Consider the following 18,998-nt stretch of genomic DNA (forward strand, 5'->3'; position numbering starts at 1 on the left):
GGGGTTCCCATTATGATTCCGAAAGGCAACATCTCCATGGAGATGTGTCACGTTGGCAGTTAAACCGACAATGTGATATCAAAGCCTATAAGACAGGCATTCATCATGTGCATCTTTTATCTGTTTGCTTGCTTTGCCGACTTGAATTGTATGCCTAATTGTATAACATGCCTAATTGCCTATTTGAATTACTTGACATATATGCCTTTTACTTGCGTTGTAATTAATTGTGCTTTGTACTGGGATTAAGGAGGCACGGTAGGCGATGGCGATGGGATCGCATGGTGGTTAAACTGGTCAAGACTGTGGGACAGCGGTGATCTCATAGTTAGAAATCCCTTAGGATAGTTTACTGATTCGCTCGGAAACCATCTCTGAACAAATTTCCTTCTGGCAAGTGCACCGGATTGTCGTCAAGTAAAAACTCACAAAAGAGTGAAGTCGAATCCCACAGGGATTGGTAGATCGAGGAATTATAATTGAAGAGTTATGCTAGTTGAGCAAAATCATAATTGAATTGAGATTTGCTTAATGTAAAATTGGCGAGAAACTAAAATTTGCAAGAAATTAAATGACCGAAATTAAAGTGGAGGAAATTAAATGATAGAAGGTTAAATTACAAGAAATTAAACGGGAATGGGGATTTAGCATGAAATTAAAGAGCAGAGATTAAATAGAATGGGTAGATCAGAAATGGGGGGTTTATTGGGCTTCAGGAGATATTGAATTCTCCGGATCAAATCATTTTCATCTCTTCCTCAATCAATGCATTCATTGACATTATTTGGCAATCTTAGATGATCAGATTCCAATGTCTTGGCTCACCAATCTCTCTAAGCATGAACAATTGCCCAATGTATTGATTTAATTGCTCATGGGAAGAGTTGAAGTTCAGTCACTGACTATACCACGCAAATTCATAGATCAAAGTATTGGTAGGATTCCATGTCACTATATCCATCCAAACCCCAATCTAATCCAATGTGAGAAAGCAATTCTAGCATGAATTCTTCATTCCTCTCTCAAGGCTCCAAAGACTTTCAATTATGAATAGCTTCTCTCTCAAGACAACTATCCAATTGAGTTAAGACCGAAAGCTTTCTATCAAAAATCAAGAGAAAAGAAAGTAGAAGATGATGAAAACTATTATTGATCCATTGAATTACAATAGTGCTCCCTAACCCAATGAAAGGGGTTTAGTGGTTCGTAGCTCTCAAAATGAAAAATTGAATTGAAAAATACATTCTGAAATCAAAGCTCAGTAAAGAAGAAAAGCTTAAAAGAGATCTGAAAGTGTAAAAGTTCCCCAAAATAAAAATGGTAAAAAAAAGTCCCATCACTAACTTGAATTCTAAGCTATTTATACACTCTCTTCCATTGATCTTCAAGCCTTGAATTGGGCTTTTGGCCTTGATGGAACTGGGTTGAGGATGGCTCCAATTGGTTGCCCTTGGTGTTGAGAAGAGATCTGTACAAAATTTGAATACTGATGCTTCAAGTTTGAGGGCCAACGTTGACTCAAACGCCATCTTAGAGAAACCAGCAAAACCAACAAGTTTTGTTGTCACTAGCGTTTGACTCAACGTTGGAGGGTCAACGTCCGCCGATCCGCGCGTACGCGTACCGTGCGCTTCTGTACAAAATGCCGAAAATGCTCATCCACGCGTATACGCACTGTGCGCTTGCGCGTGGATGCAAGAATTTCATTTTCTACTTTAAACCAGGGAAATGGGACGTTGGCTTCAACATTGGACCCCAACGTTCTCTCCAATGTTGGGATTTTTGCGCGTACGCGTACTGTGTGCTTAAGCGCCCATTACTATATTTTTTGTATCCGCGTGTATGCAACATTGACGCGTGCGCGTCGATTCCAATTTTTCCAATCTCAATTCTAGGCTGAGCATTGTGGACGTTAGAGGCAGCGTTTGAGGTAACGTTAGACCTCCAACGTTCAGTTGTGGCGCATACGCGCACCGTGCGCTTCCGTGCAAATGCCAAAATTTGCTATTTTTGCGTGTACACGGCATGTACGTGTACGCGCAACTCAAAAATCCTTCAGCCCCAGAATTGATCATTTTCTCACTACGTTGGGGTTAACGTTGGACCCCCAACGCCATCTCGAACGTGAGCTTTAGCATGTTTGTGTTCTGTTTCTCTTCAAGTTTGAGTCAACGTTGGTGGTCCAACTTGGCCACCAACGTTGCTTGTTCTCCATCCTTTCCATTCTCTTTCTTCAACCTTCCTCCATGCCTTCCTTCACCTATCATCAACCAATAAATGCATCAAAGCTATGCTAAAATCATTTGAATTCTTATCATTCTTAGCATACAAGTAATCATAACATAAATCATCATGAAATTGCATCAATTTACTCATGGTTGAATGAATATAGGCATACTTGAATTTCTACCCTAATGGCTTACTTATGACTCAAGAATGTGCATAAAACCTATCAAAAACAAAGAAAAAAGCTAGTAAAACTAGCCTAAGATACCCTGGCATCACAACACCAAACTTAAATCTTGCTTGTCCCTAAGCAAGTACTGAATTATTAAGAAGAAAGAATGAAACAGAAGGAGATGTTGCAAAGCATTATTAGTAACTCATGGGGTTTTATGCAGACAATGTAGCAGCTAGCTTCTTATTGATCTTTAGGCATAGAATGTCTCCTTCAAGCATCAATTAACACACTGCTATGACCTCTTATTGTTTATTTATCCTTGGTAATTACTTTTCTTCATTTTCTTTTCCTATGAGCTTTAGCTCAGTGTCATGTGTATATCAAGTTCTCAACTTATTTGTGCTCAACACATTATTCACTACAGACACTTGGCTCACATTTCTTCTTAGAACATTGATGCCCAGCAGCTCTTTGGGTTACTAAATGTCTTGCAACTAGGTTGCTCTTGATAATGGACTTTCGGTTGATAATCTCGGGTTAGTTAACCCAAGTTACCAAGTGTTAAGGCACTCCATAGAACCTAATCATCCAAGCAAATCCTAGTACAAAGGCACCATAGGCATATGTCCTAAGGTTCTAGTCATTGGTGTCTAGCCTTATTCATTGATCCTTTTGTTTTTGCTGCCACTTTTGCCTTTTCTTTTTCTTTCTTTTTATTTGTTTTTCTTTCAACCAAGGACTTTTATTTGCTAAGATTCATAGACAGTAAGCTAATTTTCACTTAGAAAGAGAACAATATATCCTTTTATTCATTACGAGTGAGCTACCACACAATTAACATTTATGCCACCACTTGCTATGATGTTGCTTTGCTAAAAAGAAACTAATCCAATTCATGTTCATACATTTCTTTTATTGAAACTGAAAAGACTCAGGGAACAAGACAAGCATTTAATCTTAGTGAAAGTGAAAGCACACACACCTAAGCTAGCATACTGATTGCAAAATGAAATACACAAGATGCAAACTAAAAGTTACTATTAAGATGGGCACATTCAGACTTCCAGCTTAGAGCATTTCACCGCTGATAGAATTAAGTAACAATACAACCTCTTGGTGGCTTCTTCTTCTTGCTCTCAGCTGATGGTGTATAGTCCTCCCAAGATACTGATTGAATTCCTACAAGCCATTGGAAGTTGCGTGTTCCCCGAGCACTTGAGAGATTGTTAGCATGCATGTATGTTTGTAGGCTTTTGAACTTAGATTGGTGGGTGAACACCAAACTTAGCTCCTTGCTTTATACAGCAGTTTGAATCTTATGCAGAAAACATCAAGCACTTTTACTTACCAAAGTAACTATGAACCAACTGACTAAAAACTAGAAAACAAACAACTTTTAAGTGATTTCTCTGATTGTTGGGAGCCGATAACTGTTTATGCTGAGGGTGAAATGTGTTTTTAATGAATTTCATGGTGGAACACCAAACTTAGATTTACACATTTACTCTTAAATTATTTTGGTGTGCAACACCAAACTTAGCTCCTTCCAATATAGAGACTCTACATAACTCATTTATTGAATTCACTAGGAAAAGAAAACTACCTTTGGTTGGGTTGCCTCCCAACAAGCACTCTTTTAACGTCACTAGCTTGACGTTCCTCTTTAGTCGAGTCTGTATTTTGTCTTAGGCCTTTCCTTCATATCACCCAAATAGTGCTTCAGACTTTGTCCATTAACAATGAAGGTCTCCTGTGACTTTTCTTCCATGATTTCTATATGTCCATCAGGAGAGACCATGGTGACAAGAAAAGGTCCTGACCACCTTGATCTCAATTTTCCAGGGAACAGTTTCAGTTTGGAGTTATAAAGTAGCACTTTCTGTCCTTTCTCAAATCTTCTTGGCGCGATCTTGGAGTCATGCTTTTCCTTTGTTTTTTCCTTGTATATCTTGGCATTTTCATAAGCTTGGAACCTGAATTCATCCCATTCTTGCAGTTGCAAGAGCCTCTTCTCACCAGCAGCTTTGCTATCGAAGTTCAATAACTTGAGAGCCCAGAAAGCCTTGTGTTCAAGCTCTAGTGGCAGGTGACAAGCCTTACCATACACCAACTGATATGGGGACATCCCAATTGGTTTTTTGAAGGCTGTCCTATATGCCCAAAGAGCTTCATCCAGCTTCTTCGACCAGTCCTTTCTTGATGCTCCCACAGTCTTTTCCAAAATCCTTTTTAGCTCTCTGTTGGATATTTCTGTCTACCCACTTGTTTGGGGGTGATAAGGTGTGGCCACCTTATGCTTTACCCCATATATTAGGAGAAGAGTCTCTAATAGTCTGTTGCAAAAATGGCTGCCTCCATTACTGATGAGTGCTCTGGGAACTCCAAACCTGCTGAAGATATTCTTTCTGAGGAAGTTCAGTACCACCTTGTTGTCATTTGTAGAAGTTGCAATGGCCTCCACCCATTTTGATACATAATCTACTACCACCAAAATGTAGTTGTTTAAGTATGAGGTTGAGAATTGTCCTATGAAGTCAATCCCCCATACATCAAACAGCTCAAGTTCCAGGATGAATTGTTGTGGCATCTTATTTTTCTTGGGCAAATTTCCAGCCCATTGATATTCATTGCATTTCTTCACTAGCTCTCGTGCATCTTTGAAGATGGTGGGCCAAAAGAATCCACAGTGCAGGACCTTTGCTGCAGTTCTCTCTCCTCCAAAATGGCCACCATAGCAGGACCCATGACAATTCCATAAAACTTCCCTTCCTTCCTCCTCTGAAACACACCTTCTTAGCAATCCATCCGAGCATTTCATGAAAAAGTATGGCTCATCCCAAATGAAATACTTTGCATCATTGATGAGTTTTCTCTTTTGATGCTTGTTGATCATTGAAGGAAACTCTCCTGTTGCCTTAAAATTAGCAATGTCTGCAAACCAGGGTGCCTTATGAACCAGCATCAATTGCTCATCAGGGAAGAACTCATTTACACTTGATTGGTGGGTTCTATCTTCTCCACAAGGGATTCGGTACAAATGATCTACTACTTTGTTCTCCACTCCCTTCTTGTCCTTAATCTCAATGTTGAATTCCTTCAATAACAAAATCCACCTTATCAGCCTTGGTTTTGATTCTTGTTTTGCAAGTAAATACTTCAATGCTGCATGATCAGTAAAAATAACAACTTTAGATCCAATAAGGTATGATCTAAACTTGTCAAATGCAAATACTATGGCCAGCAATTCTTTCTCAGAAGTGGTATAATTTTTTTGATTTTCATTCAAAACTTTGCTGTCATAATAGATAACATGAACTAAATTGCCTTTCCTCTGGCCAAGCACTGCCCCAACAGTAAGGTCTGATGCATCACACATCAGCTCAAAGGGCGAATTCCAATCAAGTGGGGCAATGATAGGTGTTGAGGAAAGTTCTCTTTTCAATGTTTCAAAAGCTAGTGCGCATTCTTGATCAAATATAAAAGGTGTATCAGAGACTAATAAGTTGCTCAAAGGTTTTGCAATTTTGGAAAACTCCCTGATAAACCTTCTGTAGAAACCAGCATGCTCTAGAAAACTCCGAATTGCCTTGACATTATTAGGTGGAGCTAATATCTCAATTAATTTCACCTTAGCTTTGTCTACTTCTATGCCTTTTTCTGAATTTTTATGGCCAAAGACAATCCCTTTTTTTACCATAAAATGGCATTTTTTCCAGTTTAGAACTAGGTTTATCTCTTGGCACCTTTTTAACACTAAGGCAAGATGAGTAAGGCAATTGGGAAATGAATCTCCAAAGACTGAGAAATCGTCCATGAATACTTCAATGAATTTTTCAATCATGTCTGAAAAAATAGACAACATGCATCTTTGGAAAGTTCCAGGAGCATTGCACAATCCAAAAGCCATGCGCCTGTAAGCAAAAACTCCATATGGATAGGTAAATGATGTCTTTTCTTGATCTCTTGGATCAACCACTATTTAGTTATAACCCGAATATCCATTAAGAAAACAGTAGTATGCATGTCTTGCCAATCTCTCCAACATCTGATCCATAAAAGGGAGTGGAAAATGATCTTTTCTGGTTGCCTCATTGAGTTTCCTATAGTCAATGCACATCCTCCAACCAGTTACTGTTCTTGTGGGGATGAGTTCGTTCTTCTCGTTGGGCATAACTGTGATCCCTCCCTTCTTTGGAACCACATGAACAAGACTCACCCATGGGCTATCTGAAATGGGATAGATCACACCTGCCTGCTATAGCTTCATCACCTCTTTCTAAACCACTTCTTTCATGACAGGTTTCAATCTTCTTTGGGCTTGAATGGAGGGTTTAGCATCCTCTTCCAGCAAGATCTTGTGCATGCATATGGATGAGCTTATGCCTTTTAAGCTAGCAAGGGTCCATCCAATGGCATATTGGTACTTTTGCAACACCTTGATTAATTCCTCTTCCTGTTCTTGACTAAGGGCAGAATTGATGATTACAACGTAACTTCCATCACTCCCCAAGTATGCACACTTGAGAGTAGGTGGCAGTGCTTTTAGTTCCAGTTTAGGTGCTTCTTTTTTCCTTTTTTCTCTCCTCCAATGTGCTTGGAAGAGGCACTTCTGTTGAGCCGACCTCAGCAACTTCAATATTCAACATGGAGTCATCCTCTGTCAATTCTCCAAGTGCTTCTTCAAGTGTCTCTTGTACTACCGTTTCCACTGTATCTAGCCTCATACACTCTCCTGGTGACTCTGGTTCTCCTAATGACTCTGGTGGATAGCTCATAGCCTTGAATACGTTGAATACCATTTTCTCATCATGTAGTCTAAGGGTAAGTTCACTCTTCTGGACATCAATGATGGCCCCAGCAGTAGCTAAAAATGGCCTTCCCAAGATTATTGATGCTTTGGCTTCCTCCTCCATGTCCAACACTACAAAGTCAGCAGGAAAGATGAAGTCTCCTACTTTCACAAGCAAGTCTTCTACTATGCCATGAGGGAATTTGAATGATCGATCTGCCAGTTAGAGGGCCATTCTTGTTGGTTTGGCTTTCTCAATCTTCATCCTTTTCATCATAGTCAAGGACATCAAGTTTATACTAGCTCCCAAATCACACAAAGCTTTCTCAACTGTTATTTCCTCTATGATACAGGGAATTTGGAAGCTTCCTGGGTCCTTTAATTTTTGAGGTAGCTTGTGTTGGATAATAGCACTACATTCCTCAGTAAGTATCACAGTTTCATCATTCCTCCAACTTCTTTTCTTGGTCATCAATTCCTTCAGAAACATAGCATAGAGTGGCATTTGCTCTAGTGATTCAGCAAAGGAAATGTTGATCTGAAGTTTCTTGAAGATCTCTAAGAATTTAGAGAATTGGCTGTCCTTAGCATTCTTCATTAGGCGTTGAGGGTAAGGAGCCTTTGGGACATATGGCTTTAAAACTTCCTCTTCCTCTGCTAAACTGGGAGTAGGCATCTGTGCTTCTTCCTTGTCAGTTGAACTATCCTCTGCTTTCTCTTCTTTAGTTTCCTTTGACTTTTCTTCCAACTCTCTTCCACTTCTGAGGGTAATAGCCTTGCATTCCTCCCTTGAAATTGTCTTGGTGACACTGCTGGAACTGTAGCTCGAGGTTTGTTTGGACAAATATCCAACTTGTGCTTCAAGCTTCTGAGTGGCAGCGTCTTGATTTTGCCGATTGGATATTACTTCCTCCTTGAATTTCTTTATGTCTTCAACTTCTTTGCAAAGGCTAGCAAGCATTGCTTCCATCCTGGCCATTCTGTCATCCTCAGGTGATGATGGTTCATTAAAATTGGGGTGTTGAGAGTGGTTGTTGTGGCTTTGATGTAGTGGATGTGAATGAGTGTTTTGTGTGGTATGGTATGGTTTTTGGTTGGAGTTTTGGTGGGTGGAGTTGTTGTACTGGTTAGGATTGTGTGGTCTGTGGTCTTGGCCTTGGTTTTGTTAGTTCCCCCCACCCAAAGTTTGGGTGGTTTCTCCAACCAGAGTTATAGGTCTTAGAGTATGGATCATTAGCTTGCCTAGATGAATTTTCGAGGTAATTTACCTCCTCGCAATTAACTCCTTCTTTTGTCTCCAACTCTTTTTGAGGTGAAGGTTGAGAGTGGATAGCTGCAGCCTGATTCTTCTCCATTTACTTAGTCAACTCAGCAAGTTGCTTGGTAATCATCTTGTTATGTGCCAAGATTGCATCCATATGGTTCAATTCCAAGACTTCCCTGTTATTGCTCCTGTCTGAGGCATAAAAATATTCATTATACGCCATTGTTTTTATCACATCTATGGCTTCCTCAATGGTCTTCTTCTTATTAAGTGAGCCTCCAGATGAGTGGTCTACAGCCTTTTTTTTATTCATGATTCAATCCTTCATAGAAGATATGAATTTGTACCCACTCATTAAACATGTCTTGGGGGACATCTTCTTGTCAAATCCTTGAATCTCTCCCAGGCTTCATAAATGGTTTCCCCATCTAGCTGTCTGAACGTTTGCACTTCAGTTCTCAACCTGTTGACTTTTTGTGGAGGGTAGAACCTTGTCAAGAATCTATTCATTACATCTTCCCATGTTGTCAAGCTTTCCTTGGGGAATGATTCCAACCATTTTGAGGCTTTGTCCCTCAAAGAAAATGGAAACAGTAACAATCTATAGGTGTCAGGATGAATACCATTAGACTTAACCGTGTCGCATATCCTTTGGAACTTAGTAAGATGCTCATTAGGATTCTCTTGTGCACTTCCTCCATAAGAACAGTTATTTTGCACAAGAGTTATGAGCTAAGGCTTTAATTCGAAATTGTTAGCATAGATAGTTGGCCTCTAAATGCTGCTCCCACAATTTGCTGGGTTTGGATTGATGTATGATCCCAGAACTCTCCTCTCTTGCCCAGCAGGGTTAGCTCCACCTCTTCTAGCATTGTTGTTCACCTCTTCTTCATGATGGTTCTCCATATTATCCTCCATGGTTATGTCAAAGTATTCCTCCTCTTCTTCTGCACCAACAACCCTTTTTCCTCTTGCTTCCCTCCTTAGTCTTAGGAAGGTTCTTTATGGTTCACTATCAAAGGAAGTTGAAATTTCCTTTCTCCTACCTGTCATACAATGAACAAGTAAAAAAAGAAAATAACAAGTGTAGAGGTTACTAAAATAGAGTATAGTTAGCTTGGTTAGAGAAATTTATCAAATAGTTAGTAGGTTAGTGAGTTAGTTTATTGGAAAGTAAAGCAACAAAGAGAAATTCAAAAGAAATTACTAAAAATTGCATAAAATTAAATGAACAACTAAAATTGAAATTCTAGTAACAAAAGAAAAGAAAAATGCTCAATCTAGTTATCCTTCAATTTTGTAATTGTCAATACAAAACCAATCCCCGGCAACGGCGCCATAAACCTGATTCGCTCGGAAACCGTCTCTCAACAAATTTCCTTCCGGCAAGTGCACCGGATTGTCGTCAAGAAAAAACTCACAAAAGAGTGAGATCGAATCCCACAGGGATTCATAGATCGAGCAATTATAATTGAAGAATTATGCTAATTGGGCGAAATTATAATTGAATTGAGATTTGCTGAATGTAAAATTGGTGGGAAACTAAAATTTGCAAGAAATTAAATGACCGAAATTAAAGTGCAGGAAATTAAAAGACAAAAGCTTAAATTGCAAGAAATTAAACGGGAATGGGGATTTACCATGAAATTAAAGAGCAGAGATTAAATAGAATGGGTAGATCAGAAATGGAGGGTTCATTGGGCTTCAGGAGATATTGAATTCTCCGGATCAAATCATTTTCATCTCTTCCTCAATCAATGCATTCATTGACATTGTTTGGCAATCTTAGATGATCGGATTCCAATGTCTTGGCTCACCAATCTCTCTAAGCATGAACAATTGCCCAATGTCTTGATTTAATTGCTCATGAGAAGAGTTGAGGTTCGGTCACTGACTATACCACACAAATTCATAGATCAAAGTATTGGTAGGATTCCATGTCACTATATCCATCCAAACCCCAATCTAATCCAATGTGAGAAAGAAATTCTAGCATGAATTCTTCATTTCTCTCTCAAGGCTCCAAAGACTTCCAATTATGAATAGCTTCTCTCTCAAGACAACTATCCAATTGAGTTAAGACCGAAAACTTTCTAACAAAAATCAAGAGAAAAGAAAGAAGAAGAAGATGAAAACTATTATTGATCCATTGAATTACAATAGAGCTCCCTAACCCAATGAAAGGGGTTTAGTGGTTCATAGCTCTCAAAATGCAAAATGGAATTGAAAAATATATTCTGAAATCAAAGCTCAGTAAAGAAGAAAAGCTGAATAGAGATCTGAATGTGTAAAAGTTCCCCAAAATAAAAATGGTAAAAAAAGGTCCCATCACTAACTTGAATTTTAAGCTATTTATACACTCTCTTCCATTGATCTTCAAGCCTTGAATTGGGCTTTTGGCCTTGATAGAACTGGGTTGAGGATGGCTCCAATTGGTTGCCCTTGGTGTTGAGAAGAGATCTGTGCAAAATATGAATACTGATGCTTCAAGTTTGAGTCAACGTTTGAGGGCCAACATTGACTCAAACGCCATCTTAGAGCAATCAGCAAAACTAGCAAGTTAAGCTGTCATTGGCGTTTGACTCAACGTTGGAGGGTCAACGTCCGCCGATCCGCGTGCAAGCGTACCGTGCGCTTCCGCGCAAAATGCCGAAAATGCTCATCCACGTGTACGCGGACTGTGCGCTTGCGCGTGGATGCAAGAATTTCATTTTCTAGTTTAAACTAGGGAAGTGGGACGTTGGCTTCAGCGTTGGACCCCCAACGTTCTCTCCAACGTTGGCATTTTTGCACGTACGCGTACTGTGCGCTTAAGCGCCCATTACTTTTTTGTATCCGGGCATACGCGGCATTGACGCGTGCACGTCAATTCCAATTTTTCCAATCTCAATTCTGGACTGAGCATGGCAGACGTCGGAGGTAGCATTTGAGGTAACGTTGGACCTCTAACGTTCAGTTGTGGCGCGTACGCGTACCGTGCGCTTTCGCGCAAATGCCAAAATTTGCTGTTTTTTGCGCGTACGCAGCATGTATGCGTATGCGCAACTCAAAAATCTTTCAGCCCCAGAATTGATCATTTTCTCACTACGTTGGGGTTAACGTTGGACCCCCAACACCATCTCGAACGTGAGCTTCAACATGTTTGTGTTCTGTTTCTCTTCAAGTTTGAGTCAACGTTGGTGGTCTAACTTGGCCACCAACGTTGCTTGTTCTCCATCCTTTCCATGCTCTTTCTTCAACCTTCCTCCATGCCTTCTTTCACCTGTCATCAACCAATAAATGCATCAAAGCTATGCTAAAATCAAGAGAATTCTTATTATTCTTAGCATACAAGTAATCATAATATAAATCATCATGAAATTGCATCAATTTACTCATGGTTGAATGAATATAGGCAGACATGAATTTCTACCCTAATGGCTTACTTATGACTCAAGAAAGTGCACAAAACCTATCAAAAACAAAGAAAAAGGCTAGTAAAGCTAGCCTAAGATGCCTTGGCATCATTTACCCTATTTTATAAGTGTTAAGTTTTAAAGTTATAGTTTTAACTTTAGTTATGCTTTAAGCTTGAATCTTGTGTTGATATGAAGCTCTAGGATTGCCTCTGGCGTCTCGGGGTCTTATAGCTTACATTACTGGGCGTTGTTACCTTGCTGAGAACCTCCAGTTCTCATTCTATACTTTGTTGTTGTTTTTAAGATGCAGGTCGCAGCCCACCTCGGTGAGTTGCTTGATGGTGACAGAGCGAAGGATCTATATCTTGTTTTTAAGTCTTTTGAGTATTTTGTTTAAGATCTCTCCCTTTTGTATTTTATTTTGCCTTAGAGGCTTACTTTATGAGAGATATTCTGTATAAGCTGTTTTACTTTCTAAACTCTGTATGTCTGTATATAACTAGCCAGCTTAAACTCTGCAGGCTGTGGCTAGATCCTTATGACTATTATACTCTCTTATATACTTATATCTTGTTATCTTGTACCTTTATCTTGTGCCTTAAGTTTGTAGCTTCGTGTGAACGTTTCACGCATTTTGTATCTTGGTCTTTGAGCTTCATCGGGCTTCTCGATTTATTATTCCTTTTATATCTATTTTATGTATAAGACTTAGAATTGTCATGACCTCTTATTAACCTTTGCTTTACGGCCAGAGGTAAGGCTTAGGGTAATTAGGGTGTTATAGGAAGCACCTCCAAGCACCTCTACTACATCATCTATAACCCCAATCTTCATTATCATTATGTCATCACGAAGCAAGAACCTCTACTGAGTTAAGTTCAACGACATAGTCGCGAAGAACCTAATTTTTGAGCTGCTTCTGTTAGGAATTTCATATTCTAGTTTCCATAGTTAATCTCAATTTGACGAGCCGAACTCGATTCGTGAGAGAAGAGAAATAGTAATATAATAGTATTATTACAATAATATTAGAGATACTTAAGTAATATTATAATATTATTTGATCTGCTTAAGTTAAAAATAGGAGATAAGTTTAATCGGGCTCACAGTCTACTGGTGCAGGTTAACACCAGTACTCTTTGATGACTTTAGCAATGCTAATGCCTCCTCATATATTTTCTATTCTCATATTAATCATGTTACTAGTGTCATCTATATTAGTAGCTCAGATATTAATCTCTATAAGTGTTGTTATTTGTGTTCTAATACATCTAGTTTTAGTAATTATACACTTGAGATATTTTTCAACCACCTCCCTAACTAGCCAATTATCATCAAGCACATTTTCCCCTACCCCCAAAACACTCCAAGCTGCTCATTTCCACCTTGAATGGCCAAAAATAAGATAGAAAGAAAAGAGAGAAAATTTTGAACACATAGAACTTCAAATCTTGATTTCTTCCAAACCAAAATTCAAATCAAAATTTCAAACCAATTATAGGGATCCTCTCTCCTTCCTCTTCAAATCCATGTCACTTTTCATGGATCAAAATCAGGTTAGGTGGCTGCTCATCTTTCCTCTTTGGTTCGGTTATAAACACCATGCACTACAAGAAAAATACCCATTCAGCCACACTTTTTTTAGGCTACATTTGAAAAGCGTAGCCTATTCATAGAATAGGCTACACTTTTCTCTGTGTTGCCTTTTTATAAGAGAAAAGGATACACAAATACAGCATCATTTAAAAAGCGTAGCCTTAGGTATTAAAGATATCACTTAAAAAGCGTAGCCGTAGGTTGATATCTATAGGTTCATTTTTCATATCAAAGGAGACGCTTTTAAAGGATAGCCTATTTGTTAAGTTTTGGGTGCGTTTCAAGAGTGATGCCTAATGTCTCTAGAGCCAAAAACTTAACCCTTAGTAATTTTTTTCCTTGTTTTTCCTGGAAGACCTTAACACTTAGTAAAACTAAGCAAATTAAACTTCGAGTCTCAGTCACCTTCATCCTCGAGCAACAAACCCTCCATAGCACCCTCTCACTCTCGGTCTCGATAGCTCACCATCGTCGCCCCCCACTCACGCTCGCCATTGACCCTCTCACTCTCGGTCTCGCCATTCACCCTCTCACTCTCGCCATTGACCGCCTCACTACAAGCGGAAACCCTCTCACTGTCGCCATTGAGAGTCATCGCCTCCCACTCACGACTCACCTGCACTACTCTCCACATTGACCGTCGTCATCTCCTCTTCGCCATCGCTTGCACTGATCGTCGCTGTGCGGCCCTCACCATCGTCGGTGTGCGACCGTCACCATCGTCGCTGCGCCGCTCTCACCATCATCATCTCTGTGCTTCTCATCATCGTCTTCGCTGTGCTCACATCATTGAATAGGTATGTATTGATTTCTATTTGCTTCTGAAATTGATCAGTGGCTTAGGGTTCCTATTTTAGGGGTTTTAATTTGGGGCTTTTAATCTCTGAAATATGGGTCTGTGAACTGTAATTTGATAACATGCATGCTGTTATTGATGAAGATGTGTGGTATTTTAGGGTTTGTGAACTGTGATTTAATATACAGCTTGTCTATTTTCTCTGTATTTTTGTTTCTGAGACTGAATCCAAATGCAGCGTTAATAAGCTTTTGTTTCTGTGATTTCTCAATGAATAAGTTGGCTTTCGTTTCTCTGTTTTCAGCTTCCTGTTTCTAACAGAGTTCTTACAGTTTGAACGGTTTCTTGGTTAGCCAGAAACAGAAATGGTGTGAAGAATGTAAAGAATGAAAAGAAGACAAGGAGTAGAGAAGAAGTAGAAGAGGAAGAAGAAAGGTGAGCTGAATTGTAAATTGAATTGAAAACTCACATATACATGCTTAGAAGAATTTCTTAATTCGTCAATTTCGTTGTCCTGCTGAGGAGACTGTTGCTTCAAAGATTGCTATTGAGATGATCTTAAGATGTTCACATTTGGATAACAAGGACATTTTCTCAAAATCTGTACATATTCAATCCCCATCTACAACTTCTCTACTTATTATTTGTTTGCATTTGTAAAACTTCTCATATTTGTTTTTTGTTTTCCTTGTAGGATCCCTTTTTAAGAATATCAAGAGTAGTTGAGAGTGAAGGTTCTGTTCCAATTTGCAAGACTGAAGTTATTAACAACAATTTGAATCCAAAATGGAAACCAGTCACCCTTAGTTCCCGTCAGTTTGGAAGTAAAGTGGGTTTATCATCTTAAAAAATATGGATTACTAGTTCATTTTGATTACTCACATTAGCAAGATATTTATCTAGTTTCGAAATTGTTACTTTTCAGGAAAATCCATTACTCATTGAGTGTTTTGATTTCAATAGCAGTGGTGACCATGTGCTTATTGGGTAGTTATGCAATTATTGTCTATTGCTTTATTTTGTTCATTATTCAAAACTCTTATAAGCCTTCATTTTTTCATTCATAGATTTTAAATGTGTATATATATATATATATATATATATATATATATATATATATATATATATATATATATATTGATATCAATTTTTATTGCCTTCAGTAAACTGAGATCATCAATAGCAGACCTAGAAAGGCTTAACAAAGAGAGAACAGGCACAAATTTGTTCATACCATCCACACACCACAGAAAAGAAGAGAAGGTACTTATTGACCATGCAATAATAGAATTACATTTTATGGTCCACTTCTGTGCTGAATCTCATAGTTCTTGGAATTTCTTCTATGCAGATGCTGAAGGGTCAACTTTTTGTGGATCAATATTGTGAAAGGGAGCAATTCAGCTTTATTGATTATGTATCCAGTGGATTTGAACTGAACTTCATGGTTGCTGTGGATTTCACTGGTAAGTAAATATTGTTATCTTGGTGAAGATGATTACTGAAATTACATATTCATCTTATATCATGCTAACTGATTCAAAATTTGTCCAGCTTCAAATGGAAATCCTCGATATTCAGATTCTTTGCATTATATTGATGTCTCGGGTCAGTTAAATTCATATACCCATTTTTCAAGCTAATTTCACTTGTTTTGTTAGCATTTATGCACTTTCTTGCATCCTAAGTTAGTGATTTGGAGTGAAAATGCATAACTTCTTTAAATCAAGCAACCACCATGAATTTAATGTTAATCATTGAGGTTTGAGCTCATTTTAATTGAATTTTAATTGATTTATAAGCCTCTTGAATTTAGTGATACTTTGAGTGATTGTTTGGTTCATTATAGGTGAAGAAAAGAAAAGAAAATGAAAAGCGTGGCCTAAGAAGCGTGACACAAGAAAAGGAAAGCGTGGCCAAAGAGGAGAGAAGCGTGCCGCAACTAATGAGGGAAGCAACCTTGCCCTCCACAAGGGCAGACTGCCCTCTAGGAGGGCAACATTAGGTGACCAAACAAGAGAAGGCAACCTTGCCCTGCCCACTCCAAGGGCAGAGCACAAAATGGTGCCTTGGAGCCAAGAGAAGCAAACTCTGCCCTGCCCTTGTGGAGAGCAGAATCGGGCTCCATGAGGAAGAAAATCAAGGAGAAAATATCAACTATGCATGCTACAAGGCTCGAGCAAGGGACCATAAGGAAGCCAAAGACTAAGGGTGACTAGCGTGCCAAGAAACCAAGAAAATAATTAGCGTGTTTGCACCCTCCCAGGATCGAACCCACGATGTGAAGGAAGGGACCTTGCCCTGCCCTTGACGCGGGCAGGGCAGACATTTGAATGGCGCACCAACTTTGCTTCCTGGCGCACCAATTTCCTCGTCCTGGCAGCATCTGGCGCGCGCGTTCCTTCCCTGGCGCACCAAACCGATCCTGCCCTGCCCTTGGCGCGGGCAGGGCAGCGTCCCACGCACCAACGTGCATCGCGCGCACGCACGCTCCTCAATTCTGGCGCATCAACATTTTCTGCCCCGCCCTTGGCGCGGGCAGGGCAGCCTCTGGCGCACCAACCTCATGCCAGACGCGCACCACGCATCACCAAAACGCACCATGGCCGCACCAACTCCAAGCACCAAGCATCAATTTTCTTCCCTGCCCTCCACAAGGGCAGGGCAGCCTCCTGGGAGTGGTTTTTGGGCCAAAATTCAAATTAAAAATTCATTTGAATTCATTTCTTCACCAATCCAAAAGCCCATCCAAATCCCATTATCCAAGAATAGAAAGTGTATAAATAGGAGTTAGTTTGATGTAATTAGGACCTTTATGCTCACTTTCGAATTTTTTACTTTTACCTTGGCTTTTGAATTTTCACTTTCACATTCCTTTGGAGCTTTGACTCTCTTGGAATTGTTCTTGAGAGAATTGGTCGAGAACTAAGAGGATCAAGGGAGAATTGATTGATCTCCTTCCTCATTTCCCTTGGGCAATTCTACTCTCTGTTTTTCTGAGTATTGGATGTGTGAAATTGGGGAAATTCTGTCCCAATTCCCATTCAAACTCTTTGCACTTTGATTTCTGCATAATTAAATTCCAATTCTGTTCTTCTATTGCTTCTTCTTTAATTTTCTGTCAATCGCTTAGTTCATTCAGATCTGGGAAGGAAATTGGGTTTTAGGCTCTGCTACCTAAGCCCTTGGGATCCTGAGATCACAATTTCACTTTTGGTTCTTCTGTGAACCTTTGCTGCGTTTTATTTTCTCTTTGTTTGAATGCTCTTTGTTTCTGATTTACTTTCTGCTCAACCATTTACTGCAATTTACTTCTTCTTTGTTTAAATCTTACAATCCCATTCCTCAATTCCCTTTTACTTTCTAGCAATTTATCTTTCTTGCCATTTAAGTTACTGCAATTTAAGTTTCTTGCACTTTAAGTTTCAGTCATTTACTTTCTTGCTATTTAAGATTCTGCACATTTACAATTCTGTTCTTCAATTTACTGCATTTCTCCCTTCCCCCTTTACATTTACTGTCATTTAATTTCTGTTAAACACAAACCACTCAATCAAAACTTGATTCGCTTGACTAAATCACCCACTAAACTAAAATTGCTCAATCCTTCAATCCCTGTGGGATCGACCTCACTCATGTGAGTTATTATTACTTGATGCGACCCGGTACACTTGCCGGTGAGTTTTGTGTTGGATCGTTTTCCACACATCAAGTTTTTGGCGCCGTTGCCGGGGATTGAAATAGATTGACAATGATTAAGTGAAGTGGAGGTCTAGATTAAGCATTTTTTTTCTTTTCTGTTATTCTAACTCTTACTAACACACTAACTGTTTGAGAAATTGCCTCTATTAACTCACTAACAAATTATCTCAAGTAAACTGTACCTAATTCTCAAGTGTGTTGATTGGTCATCTTGATTGTTTGCATATCACAGGAAATCAAGTCCCTACAGACAAATGAGATCATGAAATGAAGCCACCCCTCATTACACTCATCAAGAACAATTGCTCTTTTGATGGAAGTCCATCGGAAGATCCTCAGCAGCACATAACCACTTTCCTAAAGACCTGTAATGCAGTCAGAACCGATGGATCAGATCGTGACACTTATAAGATTCTGTTATTTCCCTTCTCATTGAAGGGTGAAGCTGCACAATGGTTTGAAACTTTTCCCCAAGGAAGTATCACTAGTTGGGATGATTTGGTCACCAAATTTCTGGCCAAATTTACCTCATCCAAACAAATCATCCAGCTGAAAGAGGAGGAACATCTATTCACACAAGGGGACGAAGAACCACTCTTCAAGGCCTGGGAAAGATACAAGAGAGCAACTGATAAAGTAGGCTTCCGAGCTTTCTATGAAGGATTGACCCCAGAAACAAGAAAAGCAGTGGACTACTTCTCAGATGGCCTACTCAAAGCAACAACAAATGCTCAAGGAGTCACAGACTTCAATGACAAAGGAGTCAACAACCAACATCCATCTGAGAAACCACAAAATGAAAGCTCAGAAAAAGAAGTGGCAAATATTGAAGAGGTGAATGCGTTCAAGGACCAAGACAAACAAATGCACCATCAACCACAGCAAAACATAGAGTTGTCTGCTGCAATAAATGCTAAATTTCCACCATGGAGACCGCATTCTTATTTGAGAATAAGGGAGTCTCAACATCAAGAACAAGGAAGTTTCCACCAGGATAATTCCATGACCACAACCAATCAACATCTCCCACCTACTAATACCACCCAAAACCA

General features: G+C 39.3%; 3 protein-coding genes and 1 non-coding gene across 4 annotated transcripts; 2 read left to right on the forward strand and 2 right to left on the reverse strand.

Annotated features, from left to right (window-relative positions):
* Nucleotides 1–4,064: 4,064 nt before the first annotated feature.
* Nucleotides 4,065–4,526, reverse strand: LOC130966454 (uncharacterized). Its single transcript, XM_057891263.1, has one exon. It carries the CDS (start codon nt 4,524–4,526, stop codon nt 4,065–4,067), a length of 462 nt encoding a protein of 153 aa, XP_057747246.1.
* Nucleotides 4,527–7,413: 2,887 nt separating this feature from the next.
* LOC130966455 (uncharacterized) lies at nt 7,414–8,169 on the reverse strand. The gene has a single exon (XM_057891264.1). The coding sequence runs from the start codon at nt 8,167–8,169 to the stop codon at nt 7,414–7,416; it is 756 nt and encodes a 251-aa protein (XP_057747247.1).
* Nucleotides 8,170–8,814: 645 nt separating this feature from the next.
* On the forward strand, nt 8,815–8,919 carry LOC130971797 (small nucleolar RNA R71). The gene has a single exon (XR_009083006.1). It is a non-coding gene; the product is annotated as a small nucleolar RNA R71 (small nucleolar RNA).
* Nucleotides 8,920–14,366: 5,447 nt separating this feature from the next.
* On the forward strand, nt 14,367–15,887 carry LOC130966456 (protein BONZAI 3-like). Its single transcript, XM_057891266.1, has 8 exons — nt 14,367–14,405; nt 14,549–14,575; nt 14,728–14,847; nt 14,939–15,073; nt 15,170–15,231; nt 15,408–15,507; nt 15,596–15,710; nt 15,799–15,887. The coding sequence occupies exons 1-8, from the start codon at nt 14,367–14,369 to the stop codon at nt 15,885–15,887; spliced, it is 687 nt and encodes a 228-aa protein (XP_057747249.1).
* The last annotated feature ends 3,111 nt before the right edge of the window (nt 15,888–18,998 follow it).

This window comes from Arachis stenosperma, chromosome 3, assembly GCF_014773155.1.
Source record: "Arachis stenosperma cultivar V10309 chromosome 3, arast.V10309.gnm1.PFL2, whole genome shotgun sequence".
Taxonomy (NCBI): domain Eukaryota; kingdom Viridiplantae; phylum Streptophyta; class Magnoliopsida; order Fabales; family Fabaceae; genus Arachis; species Arachis stenosperma.